Source organism: Coturnix japonica, chromosome 1 (assembly GCF_054131305.1).
Source record: "Coturnix japonica strain WE chromosome 1, WE-NBRP24, whole genome shotgun sequence".
Taxonomy (NCBI): Eukaryota; Metazoa; Chordata; class Aves; order Galliformes; family Phasianidae; genus Coturnix; species Coturnix japonica.
Genome location: NC_140663.1, coordinates 121,181,166 through 121,199,634, shown reverse-complemented (window position 1 = coordinate 121,199,634; position 18,469 = coordinate 121,181,166). Strand labels below are relative to the sequence as shown.

At 41.2% G+C, this 18,469-nt stretch overlaps 1 protein-coding gene across 10 annotated transcripts in view; it reads left to right on the top strand.

The window, feature by feature from the left end:
- Positions 1–18,469, top strand: part of CRACDL (CRACD like) — a 54,961-nt gene that overhangs the window by 28,455 nt on the left and 8,037 nt on the right. For 6 of the 10 annotated variants that reach the window (XM_015850726.3, XM_085533244.1, XM_015850731.3 and 3 more), the window contains 7 exons: positions 1,281–1,357; positions 2,305–2,467; positions 4,879–5,014; positions 5,370–5,534; positions 6,172–6,240; positions 9,597–9,827; positions 11,460–13,068. In XM_015850726.3, coding sequence (XP_015706212.1) covers positions 1,291–1,357; positions 2,305–2,467; positions 4,879–5,014; positions 5,370–5,534; positions 6,172–6,240; positions 9,597–9,827; positions 11,460–13,068 — 2,440 coding nt within the window. In that variant the 5' untranslated portion in view covers positions 1,281–1,290. The remainder of the gene's footprint in view (positions 1–1,280; positions 1,358–2,304; positions 2,468–4,878; positions 5,015–5,369; positions 5,535–6,171; positions 6,241–9,596; positions 9,828–11,459; positions 13,069–18,469) is intronic. The other 4 variants (XM_085533267.1, XM_085533276.1, XM_085533287.1 and 1 more) reach the window with 1 other exon arrangement.

The window sequence follows — 18,469 nt, the reverse complement described above, 5'->3', positions numbered from 1 at the left end:
TGGGATAGCAATACATTTCTAGAACATCAGAAATTAAATCATATTAATTGCTTTAATTATGCCGGAAGAAACATGCCTCTGCTCAAAATAGCATTTCCATTACAGGGGTATTTATCACCTGGCAGCTTTGCTGCTCAGAACAGATGGAGCATAATGTGTAAAAATAGCAGACCCTCAACTAGCTGCAGGTGGATGCAGTGGGTACAGCTGGGGGTGTGAGCTATGGCACCCAGTTTGTATATTAAAATATAAAAATACAATATAATGTGATACTCTGATATGATATGTGAAAGGGCTTTTTTGATGATGGAAGTGCTCATCCAGCTGCTGGGGAAGTGGAGAAGCACCAGAGCTGGTGGGCAGCAGCGTCGTCTTTGCTGGTGCCATCAAATGACTGTCACAGACTGGATCAAGCACTTGCCAGTGTTTCAGGCAACGTGTCATAGTTTAGGCTCCAGTAATAAATATTTCATTTCCATTTAACTCTCTGGATTTATGAGCCTCATTACTTAAGCCTGCTCTTATTTCAGGGGTTCAGAGTAGCTGTGGTACACTCACTCTCTGGTCTAGGTTCTGGCATGAGCATCTGTCACCAATGCAACCCAAGGAGTTCCTCTATGGTATTTAGGTCACCCTCCAGTGAATGGCATCCATGACTTTATACTGACTCAACCATGAAATCATGGTTTTCCAGATAGAGAAAAGAGAGCACAAGCTGACTACTCTTCTGGAAATTCTTTTGAAATTGCAGATGTTCTATGACCGTGCTCAGGATATGTACAGTGAATACTTCAAGTTAAATAAAAACTCAATATACGTGCAGTTCTTTGCAAAGGTTACTTGAACATGTTGCCCAAATGTTGTGATTACCGCAAAGACATTCTGTCTGTGCTGCTGAATAGGGGCAGAGAGGAAGACTCAGAGGAGCAAATTTCTGACACACACGTTCAGAAGCATTCAAGAATTTCATGACACTCAGTTCTCAGTAAGGAGAAATGAGATGATGAACTGGGCTGTAGTGTGTCATTACCTTATAAATTGGAAATAATTCTATGGAATTGATTATGCCATGGCCTAAAAAGCTTCATCCTATGGAATATTTTCATGTCGTGTACGTATTTATAAATAGATAAGTGTATATAGACATATATTGCTTATGTGTTTATTTACAATATCATATTAAATTTTTACATCTCTGTACTTTTGTACCTTGCCTGTATGTGTCTATTGAAATATTGCTATTTTGTTGATATAATTGACAATTTTTCTCTCTCCTTCAGTGACTGCCACATGAGTTCCTCAAGGACAATGGACCCTAAGATGCGAGAAACTGAAGGATATGGAGAAGACAGCTCAGGTAGAAATGCTCCCTTCCTCAGAGAACAAAAAGGGCTGTAACTTCTTAAGCTGTAGTACCTTAGCGCTGTCACAGGAGTGAGTGTATTCATTTAGAGAATGCATTCTGACTTTCTCTCCTTCTACCTCCAAGACCTGTGGCAGTTTTGACATTTCTCAACTCTTGAAGGCAGATTTTTGTAGTGTCTTGTGACAGTTAACGTTTCTACCCAACAAGATCCAATGATAACTGAAACTCTGGTAGGGATGCTTTCCAATGCTGTCATCCAAACCCACACCAGACAGGTGCTGGTTGTTGGACTGTCTTGTGCAAGCTGAATTCTTTATGGATCTAGGAACTGATCCTGGTTCAGGCCTTTCCTCGCTGAGCAGACTCACTGTCTTTGAGGATTATTGCTTGATATCTGTTTTAATACTTTGCAATCCACTGAGTCTAATAATTAGCATTCAAAACATTCTCAAATGTATTATATAACTGACACTGTAAAAGCATTAGCCTCCTGATACTGCACATTTCACCTAAGTAAGCCATTTCTACATTTAAATTGCTTTCAGTAACAACATTGTCCTTATCATCACTGTTTTGCTTGCTGAACAAAGGCAGTGTGTTTCCGAGTGGTAATTTCTTCTCTATATACTAGGCTGTTAATACCAAAGTTTTTCTTCACAGTCTAATTATCTCAAGAGGCAAGTAGAAACTCTATTAGGAAAGATCCTACACTGTAGGTTATTTTTATGTCATAAACACTGCAATCCATTCTCTCAGATAATAGTAATTTCATGCTATCAGTATAGTCTTGAAAAACATTAATGCAAGAGCGGACTGTGTTTCCTCTTCCAGGAAAAAAATAAATAAATCCACTTAGGAAGAAATTATATGGGAATTATTATTGTTCTGAAAGTCTGCAAATGCTGCTGGTTGCATCTTGTTTATGTTTCTTCACTTAGGAAAGAAAAAATCAAAGTTCAAGTCTTTCAAAAAGTTTTTTGTTAAAAAGAAAAGGAAAGAAACTTCTCCAGGAAGCAGCAATCTGAAGCTATTCCAATCAACAAGTGATGTGGCGGCCTCACATGACATGCATGCTAGTTTTGATTCTGAAGATGAACACGAGTAAGTCTTTGGACTGTGGCTGGCAAACAAATGCATTGCTGCTATGAGATCTGTGGATTAAAGATATCCTAAATTGCCTCCTCTTCTTGTTCAGATTGCTGCGCTCTCAAACCATTGCCTTTTTCAGTCAAATACAGATTAAAATGCTTGAGGCGTGGCAAATTACAAATGGAGAGGATGGGGTGCAGCAAGAAATAATAATTAGTAAAGCTTCTTCTTCTTCTTTTTTTTTTTTTTTTTAAGCATAAGTAATCCTTGGGTTATCATTTCAAAAGACTGTAATCCTCATCTTCAGAAAAGGGCATTAGGTACTTAGCTTATATTTTATCAGAATTTTCTTATACTCCTATGACCTGTCTCCTAAGGATTGTTAACAAGTGTAGACGTCTAACCATTTATGCCAGATTTTGAAAGCATGAAAGAGATAAGGGGATGACTGCAATTGAAATCAGCAGGAACCAGAGGCTCCAGAGCTTTTCTTTCCTCTGCATAGCTGGGATTCATCTGACCAAAGGACAAATGCCTGCATCTGAATTAATCACCAGCTGCCTTTTACGATCAGCTGATAGTAGTCAGCATTTCTAAGAAAAAGCTCATACCATTCCTGTGTAGACACATGAAGTTACTCTGATGAACCATTTCTAGATGTGCCTGTTTCTCCCCACTGAGTGTAAGCGGGAGCCTGGTGTGACTGGCTCCAGCACAGATAGTGTCTGAAGTTAGACAAGATGCATCCCAGTCTCCATATCTCAACACCTCCGGCTTTCATTCAGGCTTTTCCAAAAAACGCTATCTATTACATTTCATCCAAAATTAACCATGAGAAACGCGGTACAAAGATCAAATGTGCTCCTGGATGGACAGAGGGAGCTCCATCCGTGTATGGAGTGCAGGCGAGATCTACAGCTGTGCCAAGGGACTAGAAAGGCGGCCCATCCTGTCCATTTGAAACGGCATTGTGCGATGCAGCCACTAGGCAGCGCCAAGCAACCGAACAAAATTACTAGCGAGTGGTAGTATTGGCAAGGCTAGCAGTAGTCCAGCTTGAAGCCCCAGGAGTTCCGGGTTGGCAGCAGCAGGTCCAACACCGTTTTAGTTCAACAGTATATTTTTAAGACATAGATGGTGAGATTTTCTCTCCCTCATGCACAGCTCAGCGAGGTCATGTCCAAGTGGGGACAGGCTTTGGCTGTTTTTGCCATGTCCCTGAGCATTTCATACAGGGTTATAAAATTATTATTTCTTAGCAGTTGTTTAGATAAAAACCATGAAATACCATGAAAGGAAGGAAGCGTAATGAGAGCGCTCATAATCTGAGGAGACATCTAGAGCACCTCCACTACACATCCGGGAGGTGTGTGTCTGCTAGAAAGGGAAAGCAAGGACAGCATGCAGGAGGAATAAAGGTGCACATGCAGCAGTGCTGCTTAGCTGGCAGCTCTTGCAATCTTTGTAAGATGCCGGTGCATTGAACAGCCATTGCAGTCCAGGCTGACACTTACTTTACAAATTGCTATAGCTCTCTGACCTTGGATGCATTGTGGAGATCACATTTTCACACAGATAAATCGCTCTTCTAATGTCTCTGATGCATTAAGCAGAAACAGCAGGCTTTCCTTCCTTCTGCAGCAGGCATACAGATTAACTTTTTCCTGCAATTGTTTTATCCAATGTATTTATAGCAGACATTGCAAGGAAAATGTTACTTTTTTGCCATGTTTGTTTGTGTTTCTGAATGTCTCTATGGCAGTACCTAGGATCCAAAAATACAACTGTTTTTCTAGGGAGTCTGTTCAATTAGCTTGATGGTGACTTGAATCCAAGCAGTTCTGTGTTCTGCTTTGCCATTTCATAGCAGTCAGATTTTTAAAAATTAGAAGGGATTCCCAGAAGAAATGCCATATGCACACATTTCTGGTCCCTGCTCAGTTGAGCTGTGAACTAAGCAGAGGAAAATGAGTGCAAGAGACCTCCTAGCAGCCAGCTTTCTACCCATATGTCTCCACTAACATTCCCATGAAGAAACAAGGTGTTCATCCCCCACACGTAACATTTTTAAGACAAGTTACTTGCTGCATCCATCGAAAGTAGGAATCAGAACATGAGAGAAGCTACCAACAAAGCTTTCTTTGCTTCTTCTCACCAGGCCACAGAGAATGTCCCTGAAAAAACACAGCCACAGGCTTGTAAGGAAAAATCCCAAGGATCTTGTAAAGAATGGGATCTTGGAAGCACAGTGCTTAGATTCACCTGAATAGTGCCACATAGATTCACCTGAATTACTGTTTGTATTTGTGGAGAGGTTTGGAATTGCAGATGTGATGGGTGCTGCAAAAGACTACCTGAGTTAAGATTAAAAGGACTGGCAAAAGATGTCTGCGTGTTTTCACTTGTTTGTTATGTCATTCTAGGACCCACAAGGGTATTATGGGAAGCAGAGCTTTGTCTCATGACAGCATTTTCATCCCTGAAATTGGACAAGAGTCTGCAAGGCCAGTAAGAGTATTTTCTCAAGAAAATGTTTCTGATCGAATCAGAGCTCTCCAGGTAATTTGCACGACAGACTTTTCTCAGAAGCAAATGGAATGTCCTTCCAGGCTTGATTTCTTCTGTAATGTTTATAGTTGAGTATTAGATTAGCAAGTAGTATCTGTCTGCAGCTTAATCAAATGTTGCACATATTAATCAGACAGTGGTATCATACCTCAGTTCTACTGAAAAGGTATTTGTGAAATGAATAGGCTGTTTGGCTCCTAAAGAGAATCTCTAATGTGAGATGTCCTGTTGTCTTGACTATTCAGTTACAAAGATAATGTAACTTACTGACCTGAACTAGAAAACATACTGGGGAAACTTCCATCATGATCGATCATGTGTTCATGTTTATTTTGCCATATTGAAGATGAAACTCCAACCTACCATGAAACTGGGACCTCCACCTCCATTTGGGTATCACGCAAAGAGGACAGATGATACTGGGACCAGTTCTGAGGATGATGGATTACCAAGAAGCCCTCCAGAAATGTCTTTGTTCCAAGAAATCCTAAGTTCAGGCACGGCAATGAGAGTGAGTAGCTGTGGTGTTGACAGAAAACAGTGTTTAATTACTTGTTTCACCTATGTGCTGGAAGTAGAATGAATTATTTGGCTTACTATATGTATTGCTACTTTACCTCCAAGCAATTCAGAAATACTTTATTTGAAGGGAGAAAGTGCTCTGCCTCTGCAAACAGTTAATTAAAATCTCTGTTCCTGATGAAATATAAAATAATTCCAGAAAATGCAGAACTGAAAAAGAAAGTGTGTTTGTGTGCATTCGTGGAGATTCTGCTTTTTTAGGAACTACAGAGAGCTGCCAGTCCTAAAAAAAAGTCTGAAAAAACTGTATTCTTCCTTGCATGTGCTGATAAGAGAGATCTCTTCTTTTATGTTCTTCTAGGCAAAATAGAAAAAAGGATCGTAAAATAATTTGAAACCGTTTTGTCTTTTTAAATGGTAGTTTTGTTATACATAATTTCATTATCTGCGTGTCTTTTGCTTTATGTTTGCGGTATCCTTACTAATCTTTAAGTCTACTGAGAAAAACAACTTATGTTGTCAGTATCTGTGTGCTGTGTAGACTGTTGCTGTGTAGATGGTTTCTGCTAATTTATCCATCTCATTTGTCATCTTTTACTGAATCTCTTCCTCATTCCATCCCACAGTTCTCTGACCCTCACAAGCACCTTAGCTCTTTGAGTTTAGCTGGAACAGGCAGTGAAGAAGAAGAACAGGTAACTTCTGCCAAATGTGTTAAGAGCCAAGCAATTACGTGTAGTAGTCTTCTAAGAAATGCAAGGCATAAATATTACCTTTTTGCCTGTCTGCTGCAAAAACAATCCTGTGTGTATGTAGTTGCATGTCCATTCATTTTGCCTTTTTAATGCCTGTCCTTCTAGTATAAAGTTATGGTTGTTAAACAGCATAATTCTGACATCTAGTAATCTTCTTTTAACAATAGTTAAGCCTTCTAAAATAATTCATATCCTTTGGCAAAATTTACAGACATGATTTAATCTCCAAACGCAACCAATCAGATTTAGATACTAAAATGGTATCCTTTTTTTAAAGATGGGAAATTGCAGTAAAGACAGGTTAGGTTACATGCATACGTTAGGGGAGAATGGTCCTTAAGGAGCCACAGACAATATCTATATCACAGAACCACAGAATGGTTTGGGTTGGAAGGGCCCACCCAGTTCCACCCCCTGCTGTGAGCAGGGCTGCCCCCCCACCAGCTCAGGCTGCCCAGCCTGGCCTTGGAAGCCTCCCATCCTCCAAAATCTGCCCAAACTCTTGGTTTAAATACAAAATTACGTCACGCTGCTACAGAAACTGTTTGATGATAGTGAATGATATTACTGCTCAGGTGACTGAGGTGAAGTCTTTAGTGGGATTGTGACCACGTGAACCAGCACAAGCTGGGAATTCTGCTGAAGTGATATTTTCAGGACTTGAGTATAAGCAAATAGATGACTTTCTTCAATCAGCAGTCAGATGTTCTGGCTGATTAAAGAGCTGTTTTGAAAGGCTCTGAAGAGTCCCTTTTAGTTGTCTGCAGCTGGAGTCATGGTAGAAACAACACGGAGGGTAAAAGAAAGCGTGTTTTCTAGAAATAGTGGGAGAAATGGAGGGGAATTGCAAAGAGGAAATAGAGAAGCTAGTCCTGAGCTGACTACTTCTTGCTAATTATGCAAAATGTATTTTCAGGCCAGCTGCAGCAAGGCTCAGCAAAGATTTCTGGCCTTTTCTTGTTGGATTCCATATTAAACCATTTAAAAAACTGCTTATATGCAGCAAGGTCGTAACATTTTCAAAGTATAGAAAGAACATGTGAAGAAGGTATTTCTTGAAATCTGGTGTAAGCAGACTGTAAATAAAGTGTTCAGTCCAGATGCGTATTGGCTACGGAAGGATTTATGTCTCCCTTTAGTTCCATTAACTTCACTCTCTGACTCACTCTCTGACTCCTGAGACGCCACTGTGACTCTGTGGTTGCTCAGCTTTTTCCACGTGTCCCATCATTTAGCTCACAGCACTCTTATCCCGGTGTAGCCATAAAGTAGCACCATCAGAATGCTTTCCTCTTGAACTGCAAGGTCTGCTCAGCGTTTCAGAGAGATTAGCCGTACTCCTACAAGTCAGAGGAGACTGCTTCACAGGGATGAGAAGTTCTGCACAATGTAACGCTGAGATTTTGGGTAGCAGTGACACCTTGCTGTGTCTTGGAATCCTTCCTGGCTCAAACAGGAAGAAAGAGAACATGGTGATCCCATCCACTCCTTTGGAATGGGCTTATTTGCTTCCCCCTCCCCATGCTAATCAGCGGTACCAGCTGAAGGACAGCTGAGCTGTGTGTGTGTGAGGATTGCAGGATGGGGTCTTCCTGCTGGTACCTCCTCCAGCAGAGTTGGCCAGAGCCAGGCTCCATGAGACAGGCAGATTTTGCAGTCAGCTCAGAGCTGGCATTCAGTTGGGCTGCTGAAATGTAAGTGGAAAAACAAAGCAGATTCTCAGTTTTCCAGTGTATTCGCCAGTGCTCAGCACTGCCAAAGAGAAGATATGCAAGTTGTCGAGGAAAAGCAGGAGTCAAAAAAAACCCACAGCCAAATGAAACAACAAACTGAGAAAACAAGGCAGGCAAATAGTGATTTGCCTTGAAAGAGAACATGTGCTGTGTCTTTGTCATGGAGCTGAAATGTCAATGTATTCACTGTGAGGTACTAATGTATAATGCAGCCACGTATCGTTTGTTGTACATTAGTCATGTTTGAATACTACACTGCAGATATTGTAGAGTGGAAATTAATGAGAGCATCCATTATTCAGTGGCTGAGATGCTTCTTATTTTTTTATAACTGAAAGCGTGATTGAAAGCTGTGGATCCAGCCTGCCCTAAAATCAATGGGAGTTTTTACCTGGTGGTTCAGGAAGCTGTAGCAAACCCTGGGTATATTGCAAAATGTCCTTTATCTGCAGTGCATAGTGCAGAATTCTACTTACAGAAAATGCTGATGCTTTTCTCTTACCTAAATATAAAATCAACACTGCTCTCATGTAAATCCATCCTCTTTGATAAAATACCACTTCCAGAGCCTTCCACCCCGCAGAACAAAGTATGACAAAGGAGGAAAGCTTTTCTGATGCAATGAATGGGAATTTCAAGCCTACAAAAGGAGTCTTATCAAGAGTTGTCAGAGGTTATGTTAAAGTTATGACAGATAGGTTAGAAATATCATTTTGCCTATTGGCAAAAACTAAATCAGAGGGAAAGGAAGAACCCTGTTGCAAGTCATTTTTCATAGTTTTTTCAGTCTCCTTTCTGTGTCAGCTCTGGGACTTGGGTAATTCTTGTGAAGCACCGGGGGAAACTGAATTCCAGCTTTATGAAAGTACTACGTCCTTTGGAGCACTCAGGAGTTGTTCTTGGATGGGTTATTGTTCAGGTTGGAAGTTCCAGGCCACTGGTAGGAATTGTCTGTCATTTCCTTTCCCAGAATAGTCTATAAATGAGATGTTACATTTCAGGTAAACTCCCTAGTTACTTTGCAAATATAAGTACATGAGGGAAAAAAAAATGCAAGCTGACTTTGGCAATGATGTCATTGACCTTTTATTCTTTTTTTTTAATTTTGAAGGGTGTTGTGGAACTGGAAGAGACCTGATGCAGTTTAGGAAGCTAGAGATGTTCCAGCCAGACATAACTGTGGGTAGGAGCGTAATAGGCACAAAAGCTGGAGGAGGGACCCAGAAAGGAAACCAGCCCTTTAGGCTCTGTGACAGAGCACTCTTCATAAATCTGTCTTCTGAAACATGTTGACTATGTATTTTTGTGCTTCAGATCTTTTAGGTAATTAAATATCAGTTGTTCTTCCACACTGGACAGTGTATCTTAATAGCCACGTGGCTAAAAATTCACTGTTGCTAATTACCAGCGTTCTGTGTGCAGCATTAAAGGAATACGATGTTTTTCAAAGGACCTCAGAAGGAAAACTGCCTTAAAATGCAAATAAACATGCCCCTTTCTTTATTGTTATCGTCATGTATTGGTTTCTTTTGTCTGATTTTACCCTTGGGGATTTTTTTTCAGGTTACACTGGGTCCTCATTCTAGATCTCGCTCTACAGATGGGCAGCTGTACCCCAGGCATGGAAGTGCTAAAATGAAAGCTCCCCATGACTCTGACAGTAGCATTTCACCTGCTGCAGATTTTGAAACTCCACCTGAGCTTTCTTCATGCTTGGATAACTCTGCTGCTAAACATAAGCTTTTAATAAAGCCCCGGAACCAGAGGTCCAGTAAAATGAGAAGATTTTCTCAGGTAATTGTGAAAATAAGCAGTCACCAGTGATACCAAAATAGGAAGTTATTTCTGGACTCTTTGTTTCAGATTTGGATGTGATAAGAAAAGGCGTATTGTGGCATTGGTTAATAGCTGTTATTTCATGGGACTGTGTATCTGGAGTAGACAGTAGCAGCAGCCTAAATATTATCAGATCACTTGTCAGCTCTCGTGACACAGCAGTCTGTGTCACAATTGAAGAAATTTACCACGCAGGACAATTTAGTATCTTGTCTGTGATGCACAAGCTGGGGCTGAGTGCTTCATTTCTTACTTAAATAAATAAAGTGGGAAGATGTTTACAATTAGCTTGTGTAGTTTTCCTGGTCTGAAAGACATTAGTCTCTGATAGACTTGATGGAGGAGCTGCTTTAACTTCCCAAATGTAATTAGTCTGATATTTACAGGAGGTACAGAAATAATAAGTGGTGATCTATTAGCTGGAGACAAATTCTGTTTACTAGGACTCTTATTTTTGACTCATAACATAGGAGGTGCTACTTATACAATTGCTTTGTCCACTCTACCTGTTCGCTGACATTGATTGAGCCCTTCTGTTTTTTCATGAAGAGCGTTTCAGTGTTCAGATAATAGAGTTATTAATATTTTCCTGTTCAACCCTGCCTGTGCACTTTGCTTCTGGCTTATCTGCAGCTTCTTTTACATTCTTGGGCCCTCACTAGAAGTGCAAGAGGCACCGGAGCCTTATCTTTGCATTGCACTTATGAAACAAGAAACTGGGAAAATCCTAATATATTCAGAATGCAAATTTTGTGTTCTTAGAGCAAGGGCCCATACCCAAAATATATATTTAACCAACAAACTACAGTGAATCAGGGAGCTAATATAAGCACTATGTGAAAATGCATATTCAGCAGCTTAATAACATTTTCAAATAATCCTGTATATTTAGGCAGTCCTTAGCTTATATGTAATCACAAGACCTCACTGGTGACTACACATATATTTGTGAACTTCTATGAAATAATCTAATTCTTGGGGGGTGGGCAGGAGAAAAAGACTTGTGCACAAAGGAGGAAAATTAATATGCTGTATCACAGTGTGATCAGACAGAAAACTGCCACATGGGAGTAGATACTCAGCTGGCAGAGTGTGTCAGAACCTGACAGGCTTCATAGTTTTTTGTTCTTCCTTCGATGTAGGTTTATTCTTTAGGAAGAATGGCTTGTTTCATTTTTATTGCTATTGTGGAGTAGCAAAATACAAAGGGGACAGATTTTCTCTTTCAAATGCTGCTCTTTGCCTATGAGAAACACAGTGTATCCAGTCTGCTCAGAGGAATCAAGTGCCGAGCATGCGCCAACGGTCATTGTTTTGATGAACTTCCCATCTATAAAGGCATGAAAGCCCTAGTTGTGCAGAAAAGAACATCACTGATTGCTTTTATATTGATTAAACACATTATTTCTGAGTCTTCATAGATAAAAATGCATCCAGTAGGTAGGCTAAGAAAACAGCAGGCTCAGTGTTGGAGGCAAGTATTGCTTTCCTGTCTGAGATCTTGGTTGTAAATGCCATGTTTAAAAAAAACAAAGCAACAACATACGAATCTGCACATAGTGATGGAGCTTTCTAAATTTTTTCTTGCAGAGGACCCAGTCTGAATCTCTGACTGATTTGAGCTGTACACCAGAAGAAGAAGAGGATGATGAAAAGGAGATGCGCGCAGACTTGCCAGATACTGTATTCAAAACCAGCGATCAAGAAGTGCCTTGCAGCACATCTACAGTGCAGGATGTGGCTTCCTGGCAAAAGCCCGGAACGCCTGAGGACCTTCCCCCTGCTTTGAGACTGGCAGTGACTCAACCCATTTCTGAGCCTGCTGTTGCACAGGAAGCTTTGCTTCCAGAGAATGAACCAAAGGGCTGCCAACCAATGCTAGATACATGTGTGAAGTCTGAGTGCTTGCCGCTGTCAGAAGGCAAAAGCTCCACGACTTCCCTGCACTCTGCTCCAGATGGAGAAGTACAAAAGCCAAAAGATTGCTCAGCAGCTTTGGTTCTGTTCTCTGGAAATGTACATAGTGATGTGTCAACTAGTTCTTTAAATAAAGGAAATAAGGAGCTTCCTTTTGTGTTTTCAGCACATGAAATACCATCTGCAGAAAGTATTTCAGCTAGTAAGAATAATAATGTTTGCTTGGAAGAGTTAGAAGAAAACATGCAGTACGATGATCAGGTACCTGTGGAAATGTTTCGTAACAAAGAGACAAAGAAGGTGACTGTTGTGTCATCAGAGTCTAGCAAGCAGTTTTTCATAGGTTCTTTCCAGCCCATGGATTCATTCCATCCCTCTTCTTCAGCCCATGAGGGATCAAATGCTTCCCAGTCTCCAGAGAAAGCAAAGACTGTAACAGCAGAAGCACCTGCTTCTGGTAAAGAGAACAGTCAGTCAGTGGTTCACAAAGAAGAGATTTTGGGGAAGAAAAATGAAAAAGCTGCCAATGAACTCAATGCCTTGAGGAAATTCTCTGTCTCCTCTGCACGGGAAAGGCCAAAAACCAGAAGCCTACACTTTCCAGAAGGTTCAGTCTGTGAAAATCCATTAAATACCAGGTTCTTCCTGTCCAGTGTGAACGTCTCCTTGAAAAACGAGAAACTGAGTGAAGATGTGCAGAAGGGATCAGATCTGGAAGATAGAAAAAGTAGCGACAAAAACCAAGCTTTGCTGCCAGAATCTGACTCTGAAAACATGGTCCGGTCTATGGAAATTTTGGCTGTTTGTGGTTCTCCAGCTGTTGATGCAGTTCCAGTGCAAAGTGATTCTTCTGCAGTATCTCAGAATCAGCAAAGCTGTGAAGATAAAAATCCCTTTCAAGTAAAACTTAGATCCACCTCACTGTCCTTGAAATATAGAGACCACTTGTCATCCGAATCAAAAGGAATTAAAAGATACAGTGCAGAATTCAATTTAGAAAATGAGGGATTGACTTTCTTTCTCAAAGGCGATAAGGCAGAGATCAAAAATACAGCTGATACAAATATTGATGGTTCTTTAAATGAGAAGATCAAATCCAAAGCAAAGTCCTCTGAACAGCTTAGTAGCAAACCTCCGTTGCCTAAAAAGCCAGTCTTGCAAAACGTAACTGTTCCAAATACTAATGCATGCAAGGAGAAGCAGGACAAAACTATTCATGCTCCTGAATCCAGAAATGAAGACGGAGACGTGGAGAAAAGGCCAAATCCTAGTAAAGTGCCTGGTAAGACTCCTGATACTTTGTAAGGTTGTCTTAACTTGCGAAGAATGACCTTACCGTGTCTGATTCACGCATTCTGTTGCGTGAATCTCAACACAGGTGAGCTGGAGCTAAGGGTGATGTTGCTCCCTGATTCTTCCATTTATTTATCAGAACAACAGCAGGGAAGAAGCAGCAGACAAAGTAAGGCATTTTTACCTGTGATATTTCCGTTTCATACCATTGTTTAAAGGATGTTCAAAATGGCACTCAACAAATACAGGGCATTAGCAAGTATTGTGAAAGAGAAATATCAGGCTACTAAATGTCCCCATTTAGAGCTGCTTTCTGGCAATTCAGAAGGCAGGAGAACATACTGAGTGCAGAGCCCTGTGTGAGGTGAATGACTCAGACCTGTAGACCTTTTCCTGCCATAGTATTGAGACAGAAATACTGCTAACTGCCTGGCATGCTTAGCACACTATTTATACATTGTCTCCTATGAGTCTTGCATGTTCATTTATTCGTCTTTGCCATTACTCACTCCTTGTTTAAAAACAAGAATTAGCTACCCCGCAGCTTGCTGGACTAAGATCAAGTCTACTGCAGATCGTTAAATTGCACCCAGTTGTCTGCATTGTAAGCCAAAACATAATTGGGTTAGAGTTAAAAAATTCAGTCCTCCGGAGACCAATATATTGTGTGCCACAGGCAGGGAACAGAAAAGGCAACACTGCCGATGTCTTTGCAACCACAGTAAACGAGTTAAGTACACTCAAGCAATTATAACTGGAAAAACTCTGCTCTTCTCTTTGAAGGGTGACCAAAAGTGAGGGAAAAAAAGTCTTTAGGTCATTCCAGTATGTAGGAGGAACTTATTCCCTGCCTCAGTCTGTCTGGTCATGAGGCTGATCTTAAGAATGTGAGGAGGTGAGGTTTCTGCATGCCGCAGCAGAGCTAGCCCTTCAGGTTGCTGTTTTCCACTGGGGGTCAGGCTCTGAGCCTGGAGAGAGGGAACACTAAGCTGAAAGAAGACCTAGGAATGCGGCAAGCCACTTGTTCTGTAGAAAAGCCTCTTCCTGGCCCCACAGACAACTTGCTGAAGCTGAGCAAGAATGGGCACAGCAAAAGTGCAGTGAGCGCTGACAGGTGCAGGAGGAGGAGGAAAGGAAAGAAATGGAGCTGGGGAGCACATTTCTCCTGCCCTCTCCTCTGCTCCCGCAGCTCTGGGATGAAGGAGCCTGGCCTCACTGGCAGGGCTGTGCACATCTGGAGTTTGACATGGTGCTGCTGGTCCAGTTGCACTATTTCAGATGTGTTCCTCTCCACCTGGCAGTATTACAGCAGATTGGTATGGCCTGGTATTGTATGACATAGGGATTCAGATTTGCCTGTAGCGGTAATTGGTCTTCTTATCTAATTACTCACTGTTATTATTATATCATAGTGGTTTTCCAGCTTTGAACAGCTTTGTAATGTATTCTGCTATTTTAGCATGTCAGGAGTAAATGCTTAATTCTAAATAGAGAACACTCTACTCCAACTTGACCTGAGGTCTTTCTGGGTCTTTCCTGTGCCACTACAGACCTTTCTCCTTAGAAATAGGATCAAGTCACTACCTCAGCCTGAGCTGGCTACCACAGGTGAGGTACCCCACCTTCTCCAGCCATCTGGGCACAACAGCAGGTTTTGTGGGGGGGAATTAAGGAGCATCACACAGGAGAGTTGCTGTATTACTTCTTTAGGGCATCCTCAGCCATGAGGGAAAATGGGACAGTGCAGAACTCCTGTCCAGATGTCATTTTAAGCTCTTTGAAACTATTGCCTCAGCCCAGTGACTCAGGAGAGTATCTTTGTAAGTGGCAGAAACCTGAAAAGCACTATCAGCATCTCTCTTGCAGGGATCGATCATGCGGCTTAACAACAAACTCTGGCAATCAGATATTCTAGGCTGCCCACTTTATTGGTTTTTTTTGTCCAATGATCTTAAGATCTGTGGTTGCTATTGAGGAACACTTGGCACTGTCAGGAAGTTTCTGCACGCAGAGTGTTAGGAAATTCCTCTGTTCAACAGGAAAGCAAGCTGTGGAATCATAATGCAAGGGAGTGTAATACCCTTTTCCTATACAGTCATCTGCAGAAAGTCAATCTACTGTGTCACAGAATGAACAGGAGCAGTTTGGTTGATGGAGCTCAATTTTTGGCTTCTCAGCATTCTTGGTACCAAAGCCCCGTGAGGGCTGTGGGCAGGCTGCTGTGCCACCAAGGGGAAAGCAGCAGCTGCAGATAATCCCCTGCTCATTCCCCAGGTGGGAATGAGCAGGGGATTATTTGGTCTCTGTGCAGCTGCAAGGTGACTTTTTAATGGATGTGTGAAATCAGTCACTCTATCTGTCCAGAGAAGGAATTTTTCCAGAGCTAAAATCACAAGTCTTTGCAAGAATTAAAAAAATTAAGCTGTGTTTTTAGGGGTTGATAGTCTGTAAATCCTGTAAAGGGCAGAGACAACACATGCTAGCAAGTTATTACAAGAGCAAAGCCGTAAGTAATACCCATGTGGATGTGCACATGAGAATATTTTAAAGTCATTGAGTGTAGCAGAGAGATGTTCTCTAAAAGAGAAAAGGAACTGGGAGTGCAACAGTGTCTGTAATGGCAAAGGAAACCGGTATGCATTGCCTAGGAAATCTGGGCTTTGAAGCAGCAAAAAAAAGGTTTCTCTCTACATAAAATACACTGCTCTAGTGCTGTCCTGCCTATAGCTGAAAAGAAGACACCCTTCTATTTTTATTTATTTATTTATTTAGCCTAAATATATTTGTTTTTAGGTTGTGTCAAGCTCTTTTGTATTATGGCTGCTTTCCAGCAGTGAAATAGAATTCAGTGCAAACATAGCACCTTCTGGCATAAAAAAGACTCTCCTGGTATCAGTGGTGTAGATCCAACCAAAAGTCAAATTCTTCACGGAGCTTAAAGAAGGAAATGCCAGAAATACATTGCCAGATCTTGTCGAATTCTGTGCTCTGAAATTAAGGAACTGGGTGTGTATTTGTATGCATGTCGTACATTAGTAAACAAAGAGAAATATTTAGGGCAGGGTATATACTAAATGCCATCTGTGTTTTTAAGCTCTTTTGTGGAAATACCTGTTGTTTCATGACTGACCAAAGATATAACGATGTGGAATGCACACATGAGCAGTCTTACAAAACAATGACACGTGTATATGGGCAGGTTATATCCCTGTATATAGTTGTTTGGATTAGTTAAGAATATGTTTGCTTTCAAAATACACAGTGAATACGCAAGTTAGCTTTGCTGTTACCAGAGATATGTCCTTCAAGCAGTTGTAATATTCTGCTTGCAAAAACATATGGCAAAAGCAATCACTCTTTGCAGTCCTCGCAGGCATAAGATGCTCATTATCAGGGACAGGATCTAAATGTTACAAAGAGCCTCTGCAATGTTTTGTCCACACAAAGGTTTTTAGATTTAAAGAAAACAAGTACAATATCTCAGGCCATACCTAAAACAAATCGATCCTTAAACCTCAGGGGTATGTTAAAATATGTCTTTGTTGTGGTTATTCACATATGCAGTGCACACTCACAACCTTACACACGTTTGAATACACTGAGTGTATCTGTCTGTCAGCAGACAGAAGTAGGCATGTATTTTTCTCACTTTTCTGTGTGTGCATACACCAATACGCAGTAACAAGTCAATCATAGATCCTCTCTAGTCCATAAATAGTACTGTATCTTCATCTTGTTGCTCACACAGCCAGTCAGATAGATGTGAAAGAATAAACCCAGCTATTGATGGGAAGTGTCTGCTTTCATATTCACAATATTTAGGCAGAAGAAATTTCATTTGTAAGAGCAGAGCCATAGTCTCTAAGGAAAAGGAAATCTTTAGTAAAATGGTGAGGGAAATGGATACTTGCATTAAACAACTGTAGCAGGGAAATTTCTCCCCTTAGGGAGCACTGGGCCAACCCTGCTGCTATCAGACCCAGCTGAGAAGAGCTTGGATGATTCTTATCTGAGAGGAAAGAATTCAGAAGGTGAGAGAGGGTTCTGTTTGGTTTGGGAGTTGTCTGGTAGTGAGACTCAGAGCTGTGGAAGTGGTGAAGGGCATGGGCCTGGCTGCCAGCAGCCTGAGCAACGAGGCCTGTGAAGAGGCCTTCAATGGCATGTGCTTGGTAGCTGTAGGTGGAATGGATGGAAGAAGATTTTGACTTATTATCCCTTATTAGTTTATGAAGTTATTAAATAGACAGTTGAATAGTGTATTATTTAAATGTACTGTAATAAGAACCAAAGAATGTAATTCAGAGTTCAGTTTTATTTGGAAATTTTGGAGTGTGCCATGGAAGCAAGAGGCTCAGCCCTGCTTCACGGAAGGAGAACTGAAGGACAGAGCTGTTATGGAGTTTGTGGCATGTCAGCCTTGCATAGATTTCAGCAGAAGATGCTTCTGCTTGCATTCAGCACTCTGCAGAGCATACCCACGGGGAGCTCTTGTGCTAGCTGCCATGTGTGTGACTTCCGTCAGAAATGGGAATTAGACTGTGCTTTTGAGTTCTCTTGGTTTCACTATGGCTAGCTGGTTCCTTAAATGCTGAGCTTTGATGTGTGGTGCATGGTGAATTATAAAAGCATTCTGACTGCCTCGTGACCGGATGAGATAAGATCGGAGGCAGGACTTATTCATGGGATCTAGATAGTCACTGAAATGAGGAAGGTGTGCAGACATCACATCCTGTGAATTGTTGCTTTTTGAGAATGCTTCTGGCTTCTCAGTGCTCTTCAGAACCCCAGAGTCTCATAGGAGAGACTCAGTTCACCTTAAACTCTGAGAGTGACTCTCTCCGCCATACATTGTCCTGTATTACTTCACCACCTTTCATCTTTTGCTAGTACCATAAAGCAGCTGGAACAGCAATACATGTATGTTGACACACCACCTTCTCTAGATGGATGCAGGAGGATGTGAAGGACCTCTGGGCAATGGGAAAGATAGTGGATTGTGAATACAATGCAGGGTGTTCCTCATCTTGCAGTAATTTTAGCTGACTGATAAGGGAGAAGGTAGCAAACTCTGCAGATTGCATCTGACTTTTTTTTGCTGAAGAAAACATTTCCCTGTCTGACATACTTCCTGTAGCAAAGACTCACAGTAGCAAGAGTAAAATGTAATTACTTGATGAAAGAAGAGAACCTATCCCAGAAGCAGATCAGCTCTTGATCCTGCTCAGAATAGATGATGGTACTGTGCTGTCGCAAGTCAGGCCTGCACAGGTACATTATCTTTCAACCTTTAAAGGTGTTGATAAAGAGCTTTTTCATTGCTACTATAACAGCAGCATTCAGATACCATCTCTTGCAGAATCATATTCAGCTCTAATTTGGCTGCCTTTTAA